The 16,477-nt window shown below is 42.2% G+C and overlaps 1 protein-coding gene across 1 annotated transcript in view; it reads left to right on the top strand.

Annotated features, from left to right (window-relative positions):
• The window catches only part of mtnr1aa (melatonin receptor 1A a), an 87,413-nt gene extending 76,750 nt beyond the window's left edge, over window positions 1-10,663 (top strand). Inside the window, exon 2 of the mRNA XM_088342085.1 lies at window positions 8,239-10,663. Within this exon, the coding sequence (XP_088198211.1) occupies window positions 8,239-9,113 (875 nt within the window). The 3' untranslated portion in view covers window positions 9,114-10,663. The remainder of the gene's footprint in view (window positions 1-8,238) is intronic.
• The last annotated feature ends 5,814 nt before the right edge of the window (window positions 10,664-16,477 follow it).

The following is a 16,477-nucleotide window of genomic DNA, read 5'->3' as shown; positions in this document are numbered from 1 at the left end:
CCCCCTGCGGAACTGGCTGCTGGACTTCCTCACTGACAGACCCCAGTCAGTGCGGATTGGTCAGAACATCTCCGATGTCATCACCCTCAGCACGGGATCCCCCCAAGGCTGTGTCCTGAGCCCCTTGCTGTTCACCCTGATGACACTCGACTGCGTCCCTAGGTCAGCCACAAACCACCTCGTGATTCTTATAAGCACTTGTTGCTGTTGGGTGGGGTGTTGCGTAAAGAATGACAAAGCACGAGATGATACATAGGCAAATGAGACTCCTGGGTTTCAACACCCCCCTGCGGAACTGGCTGCTGGACTTCCTCACTGACAGACCCCAGTCAGTGCGGATTGGTCAGAACATCTCCGATGTCATCACCCTCAGCACGGGCTCCCCCCAAGGCTGTGTCCTGAGCCCCTTGCTGTTCACCCTGATGACACACGACTGCGTCCCTAGGTCAGCCACAAACCACCTCGTGAAGTTTGCGGACGACACAACAGTGGTGGGCCTCATCAGGTTCGACAACGACCTGGCCTACAGAGAGGATGTGGAGCAGTTGGTGGGCTGGTGCAGGGACAACAGCCTGGTCCTAAATGTTGACAAAACTAAAGAGATCATTATCGATTTCAGGAAAAACCAGCCCAACCATGCCCCACTTCTCATCAACAACAAGGCTGTGGAGGTTGTCAGCAGCAGCAAGTTCCTAGGGGTGCCCATCACAAACAAACTCACCTGGTCCGTGAACACTGCATCACTGGTGAATAGGGTGGTCCTTATTTTTCGACTTTTAAAATTTCATGCTCCTTGAATATGTTCCAATATATACAAAACGTAATTAGGCAAAGTTTCATCAAAATCAAAGGATATTAAGAGGTCGCTCAAGGCCTCTGAAATTTTGGTATGAAAAATAAGGATTTTTCGCACATTATATCAGACCTAGTGTACAAAGTTACTTGTAACTTTTCTTGTGTTACAATTATAAGCAATGGACTGAAATTGGATGTTCTAAAACGCCGTACACATAGGGTTAAGATTTCCGTTTTTTCTCGAAAATTGCCAAAATTTTACCATTTTGGGAAATTTCAAAGTCGTTGAGCTACCTCTAAATATTATCCAAATTGTTTAAAATTGCACACAGTGTGTTTTTATCGATATAAGAACATATGCGGGGGGTCAGAGCCCAATATTTCAAAAAAAAAAATTTCGACCCCCATTAAGGACCACCCTACTGGTGAAGAGGGCACAGCAGCGCCTGTACTTCCTGCGGAGGATGAGGAGAGCCCACCTGCCCCCACCCTCCCTCATCACATTCTACAGGGGCACCATAGAGAGTATCCTGACCAGCTGTATCTCTGTGTGGGGTGGAGGCTGCAGCGCTTCAGACTGCGGTAGTGTGAGGAGGGTGACGAGGACAGCAGAGAAAATCATCGGGACTTCTCTCCCCTCCATTCAGGACATTGGCCAGAAGCGCTGCCTATCCCAAGCCAAGAACATTATCAGGGACCCCTCTCACCCCCATCATGGACTGTTCACTCTGCTAGCCTCTGGTAAGAGGTACTGCAGTGTGCGGTGCAGGGCCACCAAGTTAGTAGTCTTGTCCCCCTGGCCATTAGACTGTTAAATGGTCAATCAAACACATAGTAAGTCTAAACTGCTGCTAATCTGTACATCTGTTGGTTTTCTTTGACTTTTTTGCACTACTGGCAGTTCTTTATAGCTAGCCACTCCTTGCACATCTGTTCTCCTCTGCACTATCGTACTACAGTGTTATTGTTACTGTTTACCTGACTTGTTTACCTGACTGCCCATTTTGCACATCTGGTTAGCTGCTCCTCTTGCACTCTTTGCACTACTGTAAAATACTACACATAGCCATAATTATTTAGTATATTGTTAGTACTTCAATACTCCAACTCAATACAACATGTTATTTATATCTGTACATTCAAGGAAACTGTGCGGGTCAGATGTATCGACATATCGTTCTGTATACATGTGTACTAGAATGACAATAAAGTATATCTGAATCTGAATCTGAATCTGAAATACTGTACATTTAAATTTAAATTGTAAGGTGTGCTGTAACTTTTACGTGCACACAATTATTTCTTAGAAAATACAGTTTTATTTTTATTTGTTTTAATTGTAATGAAACAAAGCGCTTAAAAAACTTTTCCAGAACTTTGTGACCTGCAGTCACTTCTTCCTAATGCTGAACCAAATTTAAATTCTCAGATGTGCTGTAACTTGTATGTGCACACAATTATTTTTTTTAGAGAATACTGTTATAATATTCTTTTATTTTATTTTAATGAAACTAAGCGCTTCAAAAACTCTTCTGGAGCTTTGTAACCTGCACTCACTGCTTCTTCATGCGGAACTATAATCACAAAGGCAGGCCTATTCTTGAACCTCTCAAACCAGCCATCGATGAAGTTGAAATACATTATTTTTTTATCCGACTCTGCCTTATGGCCCGGTCACACAGCCGTTTGCGTCTGTATCGCGGCTGAATCACGACCACAAATTTCTGCCCGTGAAGCAGACGCTGTTGCCCGCGTTGAGATCGCGATACAGTTGAGATACAGCCGTGCTTTACACGCGGGAAGAAATTCACACGCGGTTGGTCGCGCGAAAAAGTTTTGCGCTGTTCAAAACTTTAGACCACGGGTAACCGCGGGCGGCACACATGGTATACACGCGGATATGACGCGGTACAGACGCGGAACGACGTGCTACGGCCGCGGCCAGGGCGCGGTTACACACGGGTAGGACGCGGAATTTCAGCGGGTAATCGTGGGTGGAGCACGGTCATAGCATGTTCTGCGCCTGTATCGCGGTGTTATTACGTGAAATTAGCGTGTTACGCGTGTGACGGTCAAACGCCTTTCTCCGCGTATATTCAGCGCGATTTGCCGAGCACACGTCAAGGGGTGAACATGGATCCCCGTCACCGTAGTGACCTCGTCTTAATCCATTTTTATTTCTTGACATTTCTTTTAATTTCATAACAAGATGATAAAATAAAAATGAAAAACTATTACAATGATAACATATTGGCTTCTTCTTCGGTGCCATAGCTTGAAATCTTGATCTTCACGGGACTGTGTCTTGAGCGGTTATGATTTCTACAGCCCGGCTCGGCAGCTTTTATACCTGTGGTCCACACGCGGAAGGACGTGGAACTGACGCGATGAGGAAGCGGAACAGCCGCCGGCGTCTGTTTCACGGGCATACCACGAATGAACATTTGCTCTCTGCACTATTGTACTTACAGCGTTATGTTACAGTGTTAATGTTACTGTTTACCTGACTTGTTAACCTGAATGCCCATTTTGCACATCTGGTTAGCTACTCCTCTTGCACTATCGGCACTATGGTATGGTAAAATACTATACGTAGCCATAATACAATACAACTTTTACTTATATCTGTACATTCGAGGAAACTGTGCGGGTCAGATGTATCGACATTTCGTTCTGTATACACGTGTACTAGAATGACAATAAAGTAGATCTGAATCTGAATCTGAATCTGAACAGCGGGTTGGCCAATTTTGCGCATTTTCCACCGCGGGCAACAGCGTCTGCTTCACGGGCAGAAATTTCTGGCCGCGATGCAGACGCAAACGGCTGTGTGTCCGGGCCCTTAGTTGTTGGTCATTTGTGGATAGACAGTAACTTCTGTTCTCAATGTTGCTTTCTCCAGTTAGCTCCTTGTCGGGTATCCACAATAACAAGTCTCTCAATCACGTCATGGTGAGTGGTTTGTAATTTTTAAAACACAGTCACGCCCCTGGTCCTTCTTATAGCCTTGATGAATAGCGTACAAATAACACAATTACTACAAGAAACAATTTTGTCAGGACGAGCTTCTTTCAGCTGCGTCTTTTAGTAAAGGTTAAATTGTTTTTAAGCCGTCCTTACCTAGAGAAAGCTATACCTGCAATAATAAGCCCAAGGTTAGATTATTGCAATGCACTTAATGTTGGTTATTTCTATCAGTTGTCTTCAACTTGTGGAGAACGCTGCTGCCCGTCTTTTAACCAACACGAGCAGACGTGCGCACATCTCTCCTATTCTCAGATCCCTTCATTGGCTCTCAGTCCATTTTAGAATTGGCTTTAAAAGTTTAATGATTGTTTTTCAAGCAGTTTGCTCCATCTTATTTATCTGAGCTTTTAACTGATATCAATCCTGGTAGAGACCCAAGGACCAACTTGTGTTGGAAGTGCCCGGGTCAATGTAAACGCTGGGGTGAACGAGCCTTTTCTGTTGCTGCCCTGGAATCTGCTCCCAGTTGAGTTGAGTCTTATTTCTGACCCGGGCCTCTTTAATTCCAGGCTAAAAACACACTTCTTCAGGATGGCTTTTAATACTCAGTAGTTTGAAGACACTTTTGTTCATTTTATCTTTATTAAGACTGCTGTACCAGAAACAGACAAAAAAACAATAGTTAGTATTACAAAATACATTTTTTGCTTCTGATTGGTTACGCTGAAATCAAGTCAAATAAACCGTCAATTTTTAAGAAAAACGGATAAGATAAGAATGAAAAACCATGACCATAACTGTCAGCTGAAAGTGCCCTTGACAAGGTCAAGCCTGCCCGACTGCAACGATCTAGGATAGCATTTGGACAGCGGGTTTGCCCAGGAGAAGACCAGTCGTGGAGAAGATAGAGATCTCAGCTATTAGCGTGTCACCACAGATTAGCTGCAGGCTCGCTGATAGACGGTTGGACAGATGAGTGTAAGTCACTCCCAGCGCCGATGCTGTCGCAGTTCGAGCGCTGGAAGCGTATTCGGCACGTGACTCAAGACAGACTGCTTGGTTTGCCAATGGGAATGGACGGATGGACGTTATCATGGATTTATCGGAATTGACAGATGTGCAGATAATGTCCATGTATGTAAAAATAACTGCCAAAAAGTGGGCAAATTACTATGGATGAGTGAGGGTTATTTTAGAGAGGAAAATGGGAGATGCGACGACCTTCTCAAGGTTGATTAATTTTCTTCATGCTGAGGATTTTTGTTTGTCCTTGCCTCCATGTAGGTTTCAGATCAAGGAATGTTCTAATGGTGGTTTGTTCAGCCCTTTGAGACTCCTTGTAATGACTTAACAGTGTTAATTAATTGTAAAGGTATTAAAAAAGAAATAAGAAAGTAAAATCAAATCATTTGAGTTTAAATTTAAATTGAATTTGATAAAAATGCATTCCTTTCTTTTACTTGTGTAAATTAGGATACCGTAAATTCCGGACTATAAGCCGCTATTTATTCCGCCATACGGATAAAAACTTGTCAGTGCTCATTTTTAGCTTCCTCCAACTCTCTCGCGGCGGCTGCTTGGTTTCCATGTTCTTTCGCATAGTGTAGAAATCACATTGCGGACCAAAACATGAAAAGTGTTCAATGGAGGGAAATTGAGGTTTTGGATTTAATTCATAGTTGTGGGCACAACTCTCTTCAGCCTCCAGGAGTACAATAACTATCGAATTGCTTGATACGCGACTGCGTTAGTATCCATGAGCACTTCCACTAACAATGCATTCTGTATCACGTCACGCGTCCTCTTCTGCGCAACCGGTTTATGATGGCAGTCAAAAAAGAGACGCTTTAAAGTCACAGGAAACGCATAAAGGTCACAATTAGTTGGAAATGACAAAAATCTCACAAAAACACAGATTTCATCCAAAAATGTTCTAAGTCTTGACTTGGCCAAGGCTCAAATCTGTGACCTCCCATTATGTGGCCCGAGCACCCAACCCTAAGGCCACCGAGCTGGTCGCCTGCTGCTCTGTATGAGAGACAGTGTGCACTGCCCGACATGAAATGAAATCAGAGACTTAGGTACGTCTTATTGGCTTGATATAACGGTGTATGTATGTATGTATGTATGTATATTCGTGTGTATATATATATATATATATATATATATATATATATATATATATATATATAGATAGATAGATACTTTGTCAATTCCGGACTATAGAGCGCACCTGATTATAAGCTGCACCCACCACATTTTAAGAGGAAAACCGATTTTGTACATACACAAGCCGCACCTGTATATAAGCCGCACGCGCCCACATTTAAACATGTAATACAAACGCAAAATAACCCAAACCCGACTTCAAGTCCCGCGATTGAAACTAAATGTCCTTCATTAAAGTCCACAGTCCAAAAATCACAGCCAGCAAAATGACCGGAAAATGATACCGGTACTTATCGTTTGATGCAGACCTGCGGAGTCCAGGTCCCGTTGAAAGTAATCCAAGGAAAAAAGTGTATACTTCCAAAGATAAGGGTGGGAAAATGTATCAGATGAACACATTTACTCACGCAACTGCTTTTTCTTTAACCAACTTTTTACCCCCTCTTCTTTCCTTGTCTGTCCCTCACCTTTAGCGGTCCCCACTTAAACTCGGCACCCCGCGTTTGTTCCGCCCCTCATTTTTCGTTCACTCGTGCAAAACATATCAGAATAAGTGTCTAAAATAAATACAAATAAATACATTCCAAAAATATACAGTTGCAAATACACATTATACATGGGTTACACATATTTACAAAAAAAGACGGTACACCGAGAGAGTTTTCAAAGCTTTAACAATAATAATATAGCTTTGACAGGGCAGTTAATGGTAGCAACACTCGAGCGCAGCTAGCGGCCGTTAAAAATTACATAAATTGGTCACGTCACTGAATAAGCCGCAGGGTTGAAAGTTGGGGAAAAAGGTAGTGGCTTATAGTCCGGAATTTACGGTATGTATATATATATATATATATATATATATATTTATGTATATATATATATATATATATATATATATATATTATATTCTCTCGTCAGGTATGACCGACATGTTCTCGCGTAAGAGTGGCAGGTCTGTCATTTCTGCACGGAAATGCAATGGCCTGATGGCATCATAAGCGATGGTGACGTGCGCAATCTGACACCAGAAGGTGGGCTTATCTGTGCCGCCGAGGTGTCACAAACTTTGTCATTAGGAGATACGCCGATATTGTCTGTTTTTGTTTTTTTTTACACCAGCAAGTCGACTTTTGTAGACTGTTTGCTACAAATCCTTTGTGGAAGCAAGGTTAGCGCCCATTGCTATCAAGTTAGCTCATCATGCACAACTGGAGCGCTGTCCTTCAGTTGTACTTAAAAACTGCTGAATAAATGTCAAAACTTTAAAAATGGGTACAGGCTAAGTACTGACGATTGTACGATTGTCCAAGAAACATATAATTAAAACTGGAAAAAAGCTCTGGTGGTCTAGTGGTCATATCCAAAACCACTAAACAGTTGCCTCTTTACATACAAGATTCATTTTTTATCAAGCGTATCTAGAAATTCTCCTATCTTTAACGAATTTTCCCCACAAGAAATAACTGAAAACTAAATATGTCCCGTCCCCCCAAATTGATCCAAGTTAACCTTAAATAACATATATTTCTGATCAATAAAACCATATTCAAACATGAACTGAACATCAAAAGACATAATAAGATATACAAAATGATAGTAATGAAAAAAATAATGTTTTTTATGAACACCTACCACGAAGGAAATCGGCAGTTGCTAATGGAGGATTGAGGAAACACTAGAGTTTGTTGATAATATTTCAGCACTTACCATACACTTAAAATCAATGTAACTTTAAACGAACTTATACTATATTTTACTGCACTCATTTCATTTTTTTAATTTGTCTTCTGTCTCATTTTGCCCTTTTTACTGTTTCATTTTTTCTTTTCTTCACTTTCTTTATCCCTTTTATCTGGACCTGTATCACTTTTACTTTCTAAAGGTTTTTTATAGAAACCTATTCTTCTAACAAAGCAAGAATCCTCACTAACATTAATAAGATGATAATAACAAAATTATTTTACTTTCTTTTGTCCTTTTAACTGGACTCACAAACACTTTTCTTTTCCTAAAGGTATTTGGAAAAAAATAGCTCTGAACCTATCCAAAGAGATTAAAAATACAACACAAGACAGCGAGTTCAAGTTTGTGCGGCGTGAAATGCACATAATTACTGGGACGAGCTGATGTTGGCCCTCTCGTCATAACATATGGAAACTTTTGCCCGAAAGACATGTTGTACCACGAATTTCTAGTGTGTCTCGTGCTGTATGTAGAGGGGAATTTTTATTTGTAAACAAGCTACAGTTGTTTGATGTTCTCTTACTGAGGCTTATTTCTTAATTTTGTGGTGTGTCTGCATTCCAGGCAACATCTTTGTGGTGAGCCTGGCTGTGGCTGACCTGGTGGTAGCCATCTACCCGTACCCGCTGGTGCTCGCCTCCATTTTCCACAACGGCTGGAACCTTGGCTACGCTCACTGCCAGATCAGTGGCTTCCTGACGGGTGTTAGCGTCATCGGCTCCATATTCAACATCACCGGCATCGCCCTCAACCGCTACTGCTACATTTGCCACAGCCTCAAATACGACAAGTTGTACAGCGACAAGAACTCGCTGTGCTACGTGCTGCTCATCTGGGCCTTGACGGTGGTGGCCATTGTGCCCAACTTGTTTGTAGGGTCGCTACGCTACGACCCGCGAGTCTACTCCTGCACCTTCGAACAGTCTGCTAGCTCGGCGTACACAATCGCAGTGGTCTTCTTCCACTTCATCCTGCCTATCATGATCGTCACCTATTGCTACCTGCGCATTTGGATACTGGTTATCCAAGTCCGGCGGCGGGTCAAGCCTGACAACCGGCCCAAGCTGACGCCTCACGACGTCCGCAACTTTGTCACCATGTTCGTGGTCTTCGTGCTCTTTGCAGTGTGCTGGGCACCCCTCAACCTCATCGGCTTGGCGGTGGCCATCCGGCCTGAGGTGGCACTGCCGCTTGTGCCCGAGTGGCTGTTTGTGGCCAGCTACTTCATGGCCTACTTCAACAGCTGCCTTAATGCTATCGTGTACGGCGTGCTCAACCAGAACTTCCGCCGCGAGTACAAGCGCATTGTGGTGTCTCTTTGCACCGCCAGACTCTTCTTCCAGGACAGCTCCAATGACCAGGCTGGCGGGGACAGGCCCAAGAGCAAGCCCTCGCCACTCATGACGAACAATAACCGGGTCAAGGTAGACTCGGTATAAACAAAAGCAAAAACGTAAATAAAACTGGACATGTGAAACAAAAAATAACCAAATATAAAATTATGAAAAGGCCTCAAGTGACAGTGACATGGTGCTAATCTGACCTCCACAATCAGTACAACCAAGCTGCATATTATTATTATTATTATTATCAGACACTTTGCTTTGGAGCTGGAAAACTCGGGACTCAAACAACTGGTTTCCTGCTAGAAACTCCTTGTAGGCAACTAGTAGTCTGCAAGCAACACTAAGTGTCCCAGAAGTCTACTTATTAAGTTTCGTGTTAGCTGATAACAATTACCAATTTCTGGTTTTGTAGAAGCTTTTGGTTAGCCTTTTTTATCCTAGAAAAATCTGGAGTCCTGAAGCAAATGGTATAAGTTGGCTAGTAGTTTCTGTTTGTCTGCTTTTAGAGCTGGTTAACTGGTTGGAGACGATTCGGAACTATATTAATGTAAAAGTTCCTGGTGGTCTACTAGTACCTTCTAACTGGAACTTGAAGCTCTACTATGCTTTTGGTCCAGTAGCAAGACTTGCGTAATACTCAGACTCCCTATAAACTTCTGTGGTATTACAGCAACTCCTGAAAGTCAATTAGTAATGTATGGTGTTCTACTTTTGAGCCTAATAACAATTTAGAGTCCACTAGAAACATGAAACTCCTAGTAGTCCACTGTCATGCCAGCTCATCGTATAGCTACTTTGACGATCTTGAGCAACACATACTGATCCAGTAGTAGTCTACAATCAACTCTGTGATGTTGCATCTGGACGCTGCTAGTAAATGGACCATAAGGTTCGCAACTCTAAGTGTTGAAGTAACTTTGAATGGTCCACTCGCAAACCCCGGTATGAAGCAGCTACTGGCGGTAAACAAGGAATTACTAGTTTTCTAGCACCTCCTTGTGGTCCTTCAGGGACTCTTAGTGTTGTAAAGCTCCCGGTAGTAAACTAAAATCCCCCAGTGTCCTATAAGCAACTACAGTACTGGATGTCCTGGTGTTTTAACAACTCCAGTAGTTCAGCTCTCAAACAGTCTTCTACGAATTTGTAGGTGTCGGCCATTTTCTGTTATAGATCACTGGAGACTTCCGACAGTCTAACTTGTGACGGGACAACAGGGTTCACTTCTTCTTGTGATCTTCTTATAAAGCACTTTTTTTTTGCTTTGTAGCTGTAGTCCAGTCAACATATGTTCAACCTTTTGTTTACACTAATGGTGTCATCATATTTATTTAATATGTAGCTATATTAGTAATACAATATATATATAAATATATATATATATCTATATCAGGTTCCACCCAAGACAGATTAAGACAAAACATGGAATAATAAGCTCATTTGTGGCAGTGTAACACTTAATGAAGTGCTGTCTTATTATTCTTATTATACCCTGCAATACTACCCCCTCCATAATGTGGAATATATATTTCAGTAACCAGGCCATCCTGTGATCGCATTATACTGTATGCATGAATATCAGGAATTGTTCATATTATGCAAAATAAAGCAAAATACATTTCACGCCACTCTGTTGTGTTGCTTCGCTTCTCGCCACTTTCATGCCGACGACCTAAGATTTTAAAGATTGTTGCCGATATGACCAGATACAAAACACAACAAGTACTTCATCCATCCGTTAGCTGTACCGCTTATCCTCAGTAGGGTCGCAGGGGTGCTGGAGCCCATCCCAGCCATCTCCGGGCAGTGGCCAGGGGACACCCTGAACTGGTTGCCAGCCAATCGCAGGGCACACAGGGACAGACAACTCGCTCGCTCATTCACACCTAGGGACAATTCGGACCGGCCAATTCACCTAAAATGCATGTTTTTGGGATGTGGGAGGAAACCGGAGTGCCCGGAGGAAACCCACGCAAGCACGGGGAGAACATACAAACTCCGCACAGGAAGGCCGGTAGCTGGATTTGAGCCCACGCAGGAGGTTCCCACGACCTCAGAACTGTGCCGCACACACGCTAACCACTGCGCCGCCGTGCTGCCTACAACAAGTACTTGTTAGGTTAAAAAATAAAATCACCTAGGCAGTTCCAAGGGTAGGAAATGTCACAAAATTTCTTATATAGAACCATTTTCATTTATCTTATTCCTTAAGTACTGATAAACCTTTCTTTTTTTATCATTTTGGGGATTTGGGTTGGTGTTTTGGCTGTATTTGAAACAGACTTTTTCTTACTTTCAGAATTTTCAGGCTACACTAACAAAAAACCCTGGGAACAAGCATGAAATCACTCTCTACTCCTCCACCCACTTTACAGCTTCCCAATGTGTAAGTACGTAATACAATATAAGATAGGCAATTTGGAAAAAAAAACAACCCTGACTCCTGACTTGTGCCGACCAGAGATAGAGATGCTGAATTGTCAATTTCAAATTTGAGTGAGTTCATTCAAGCCAGTGTCGTCAGATACCACTGATCCTGAATTTACATAGGAAATTTGCTTAATTGATTTATTTCATTAAGGTAAAATTCTTACGTTTTGGGGGTGATGGACTCATGTGGCGAAAGCAGGTACTGGAAGCAGGAATGCTCAAAAAGCGGGATTAGTATTTAAGAACAAAGGAGGTACAAAGTAACAAACAAACCAGGGTTCACAAAACAACAAAATGTCCAAACAAAACAAAACCTGACAAAGTACAAACCCAAAACAAATGCCAAAACCGGAAATTGAAAATCCAAGGAATAAAGTAACAAACTAACAGGTGAGCAGTAAACCACAAAAAATGTCCAGACAAAAAACCAGAAACAAGAAAACAGATGTGGCGTGGCAGTGGAATAAAAAATGTCCTTATGATGGGTGGGGTTAAATAGGATGTGTGGATGTTTGATAAACCTGTGCCCAGTTCCAAACCTGCCAGGCGCCCCCTGGTGGTATGTGGCGCACCAGACCCTAACAGAAATCCTGGATAAACTGTCTGGTATTTTAAAGAAGGCTTATTGACATCTGTGTTTAAATAAAAAGCCGGCGACCTAAGATTTTAAAGATTGTTGCTGATATGACCAGATACAAAACTGGGGGACACACTGTGCTAACTGGTCAAGATCTCAAGATACCTTTCTTTCTCTGATTTGTTTTGTGAAGCAAACACCTCAGCGTTTCCCTCATTTTAGGATTAAACCTACTAGGGTTGTCATTAAATCTCTTTTGTTAACTTCCTGTTATATTGGAAAGTGACATGCAGCGAGGTTCGTGTCTGACGAGGCACAATCAGATTTACTACAAAAAATGAACCTAAACTGTATTCATCATTTGATTGCCACGGCATGAAAGCAATATATAAACTGTAGCTTAGAAAAGATCGTTATGAAAATCAACGTGACGGACTGCGGAAAAGACCCGGATGTGCAAGATCATTATCAAGCAAAATAGATAATCGGAATCAGAATAATTTTCCTTATCATATAGTTTACCTCATTCATTTTTTTTAAGGTTAGAATATAATTAACGAACAACGTGTAATTTTTAGTGCCTCCTAGTGGTAAAACACATTGGTTTGATGACAAGGCAAAAATACCTGAACTATCATACCAATGTTAATTTCTATAAAAGAAAAAAATCATAGGTAAAATAATGAATTTCTTTTACAAAGTAGAATCCACCATGTTTGCCTGGCAACTTGCTGCTACCCTGCGCTCTTTGGCACTGGTTTTCGTACACATGAGACAATACAGTGCCATCTCAGGAAGTAGAGCGCTCGTCTTGGGATCAAGAGATTGCAGGTTTGATTCCCGGCTCCTCCGTGTTATATGTCGAAGTGTCCTTGGGCAAGACACTGAATCCCTAATGGCCCCAATAAGCATGTGGGCGCCTTGCATGGCTGCATGGGCGCTATTGGTGTGTGAGTGTGTGTGTGAATGGGTAAATGTCAAGCACATTGTAAAGCGCTTTGGGAGGTCTTCATTGATTTGAAAAGTGCTATATAAATGCAGACCATTTACCATTTATCCTCTGCTCTGCATCCACAGACACAGTAATACATTTCATACTTGTTGTAGTAATAATACTCATAATATGATATGAAAATTCAGATATTTGGAAAAAGGGTGAACTTAAATGAAAAAGAATGTTCCCACCTAACTACTATAACTATTTGATCTTTATTGTAACTGTTTATTTCCATGAAGACGAGTGAGCCACAGGCTCAACTGCATTTTTACTCTCATTCTTAAATGTGCTTAAGTTAACTTAAGGCCTTTAGTAACTTCAGACAGTTTTCCCTCCAATTTGAAGTTTAAAAATGATCCTGGTATAGTGCAACTCCAACGATTGCTGATGAGCTGCTGGCAACATTCACACGCATCTCAGTCCCGTACAGTGCAGTTTGTTGTGTGTGTTACTGCTTAGTGTGTTGCACACAACTCCCGGCCGATGTTGTGTTATGTAACGCAGGCCCTGGCCATCATCCTCAAAGCAAAAACGGTGGAAGCTTCCCTTCCCCCATCACTTGCCTTTTAATCCCAGGAATTGTGTGTGCGTGCACGGGAGCTACTGTACAGTAATCTGTTGTTTCCAAGTCTTTTATAGGCCAACGTGTTAACAAATGGAAGTGATGTCAGCTATATGAAAATAAGCGCAAAGTGTTGGTGGCATTCTGAGCCACACTACGCAATGACAATTTTTTAAAAAGCTGTTTTGTGTAATGCCATGAAAACAAATGCTAAATTTAACAAGGAAAAAAAAACTATAGAGGGAAAAAAAAGTGATAAAAAAAGCACTGCATACGCTGCCCGACCTACGAACGAATTAGTTTCCGGACGTTCGTTTGTTAGTTGAATTTGTTCGTAAGTTGCTTCTGTGCTATACTTTGTATGTTTAAGATTTGTAAAAGTATGTTTAAGGCTTTTACAAGTAACCTGTAATGTTTTTTTTACTGAAAAATAGACATTAAATAATATAATATGCTCTATAAAGGTAAATAAAGTGAGGTTTACCTTACTTTTGGAAGATGCGCTTCAAGAGGTCCTCCTCCGTGGTAGAATGTGGCCAAAAGAAAACGTTCCGACCATTTTCTCAAACGTATCAAGCTTTCTTATTCCACTTTTGTTTCAAAAGAAACGGCTGGCCTCTTCCTTAAACACTTTAAACCAACCGTATTGATGGATGCACAAGATATTAAACAATAAAGACGTCAAAGTTCTTAGCGCTTGAGATACTGTTATGATTACACACGAACCAGGATGTAGAAGCTGGATTTCTTCTTCGGGGTGGATGCTGGGTAACCTCTCACAGCGACACGCGGCGGAAAGAAGCATTACAGTAATGTCCTCCACTCGGAAAAAGGTGCACACAATCTGTGGTACAAAATCTAACTTATAGCAATGTCCGGATATTTTTCGATATCCCGAGAAAAATGATCGTATCTTCTGGAATCCGTAAGTCAAACGTTCGTAAGTCAAAGAGCGTCTGTATTCCTCTCCCTAGGCTCCAGTTCGCAGCTTTTGCTCCGAAAACTCTGGTCTATTCGTAGTCACAAGAGCCAAGAAAAAATCAGCAGTTTCGAGAGTGTTCTCCATTCGGGCCCCGGTGTTGTGGAATCCTCTGCCCTCTGAGAATTTTACTGCCACTTCAGTGGAAGTGTTTAAATCTAGGCTTAAAACACACTTAATTTCAATAGCTTATGATTAACCTCAGGAAGCTGCCATCCAGACATACTGTCAATACCCATATTTTATTTAGACTATTTCGGTGTATTGTTCGTTGATGCCCTTGGAAAATCCATTGCAGCCTGGTCATCCTGGAAGGGGTTACCTCTTTTCAAAGTTTCTTCATTTTCCTCATGCTGAGTTTTTTCTTGCTCTCGTGTAGGTTTTAGATCAGGGGGTGGTGTAATAGTAGACTGTAGTCTGTACAGCTCTTTGAGACTTTTCATGAATACGGTCTATATAAATAAAAGTGACTCGATTGACTTCTTGGCGGCACGGCAGCTGAGTGGTTAGCGTGTCCGTGGCACAGTTCTGAGGTCATGGGTTCAAATCCAGCTACCAGCCTTCCTGTGCGGGGTCTGTATGTTCTCCCCGTGCTTGCGTGGGTTTCCTCTCGGCACTCCGGTTTCCTCCCACATTCTAAAGACATGCATTTCAGGTGGATTTGCCGGTCCAAATTGTCCCTAGGTGTGAATGAGGCGGCAGTGGCTCAGGAGGTAGAGCGCTCGTCTTCAATCAAGAGATCGCAGTTCGAATCCCGGCTCCTCCGTGTTACATGTCGAAGTGTCCTTGGGTAAGACACTGAACCCCTAATGCCCCCAGTAAGCAGGTTAACGCCTTACATGGCTGCACGGCCGCTATTGGGAAATGTGAAGCACACTGTAAAGTGCTTTGGGAAGTCTTGACTTGAAAAGCGCTATATAAATGCAGATCATTTCATTTCATCTCATTTAAATGAGCGAGCGAGTTTTCTGTCTGTGCGTGCCCTGCGATTGGCTGGCAACCTTTTCAGGGTGTCCCCTGCCCACTGCCCAATGATTCCTGGGATAGGCTCCAGCACCCCCGCGACCGTACTGAGGATAAGCGGTGCAGCTAATGAGATGAGATGAGACTTCTTTTTCAGAATAGTGTGCAAATCAAGGTACTGTTGAAATTGTTATATTTATATTTCCGTTTCCACTTTTTTCGATTGTCTGGCAACCAGTTCAGGGAGTCCCCTGCCCACTGCCCATAGATAGCTGGGATGGGCTCCGCAACCCTACCATGGATAATGATAATGGATGGATGGATAGACTTGACATCTTCATTTTTGGGGTTTTCAGGTACCTGTAGCAGCAAGATAGGCGACAATTATGTGAGCTCCCTCTAGTTAATATGTAAAATGTCGTAAAAGATTGCTCGACCTACGAGTATTTAAAACAATTCTGTTTATATGACAGTTCCTGTATTTTTGCTTGTTTTTTAAATCAATATTTGTCTTTTTTGTTGAATCGGGTATTTCCATAAGAATATTGTTAAAACGTTGGAAATAAATGTTAAAAATCGAGACTATTTTTAACATGTAAATGCCTTTACAAGACAAGAAAAGAAAACCCCCTGCTTTTCTTAGTCGTCTCATTGTAGAGTAACACGCATACTGGAGCGAAGGTACAAGAGTGTCCCATTTTCTCCTCTCGCATCACTTTGCTTTAATCCCTGGCAGATGACGTCATCACTTCACTGCAACAGCAACACAATCACGATTGTTAGCGGATTAGTTTCATCTCTGGCGTCAAGGATCCTAAACGTTTTTGCTGAGCATTTGTGCTAGTGTGTGTGTGTACATGCTGCTGCTATTTCCACCAAAGAGTCTGACTCACGTATTCACTTTGCGTTGAAGAGGCCCTCCATCGCCCTCTTGTTGGCAATTTGATTTCCG

This window comes from Urocampus carinirostris, chromosome 8 (genome assembly GCF_059441175.1).
Source record: "Urocampus carinirostris isolate Australia breed hairy pipefish chromosome 8, RoL_Ucar_1.0, whole genome shotgun sequence".
In the NCBI taxonomy this organism is placed as follows: domain Eukaryota; kingdom Metazoa; phylum Chordata; class Actinopteri; order Syngnathiformes; family Syngnathidae; genus Urocampus; species Urocampus carinirostris.
The sequence above is the reverse complement of the archived record's forward strand: the minus strand, read 5'-3'. Positions and strand labels throughout refer to the sequence as shown.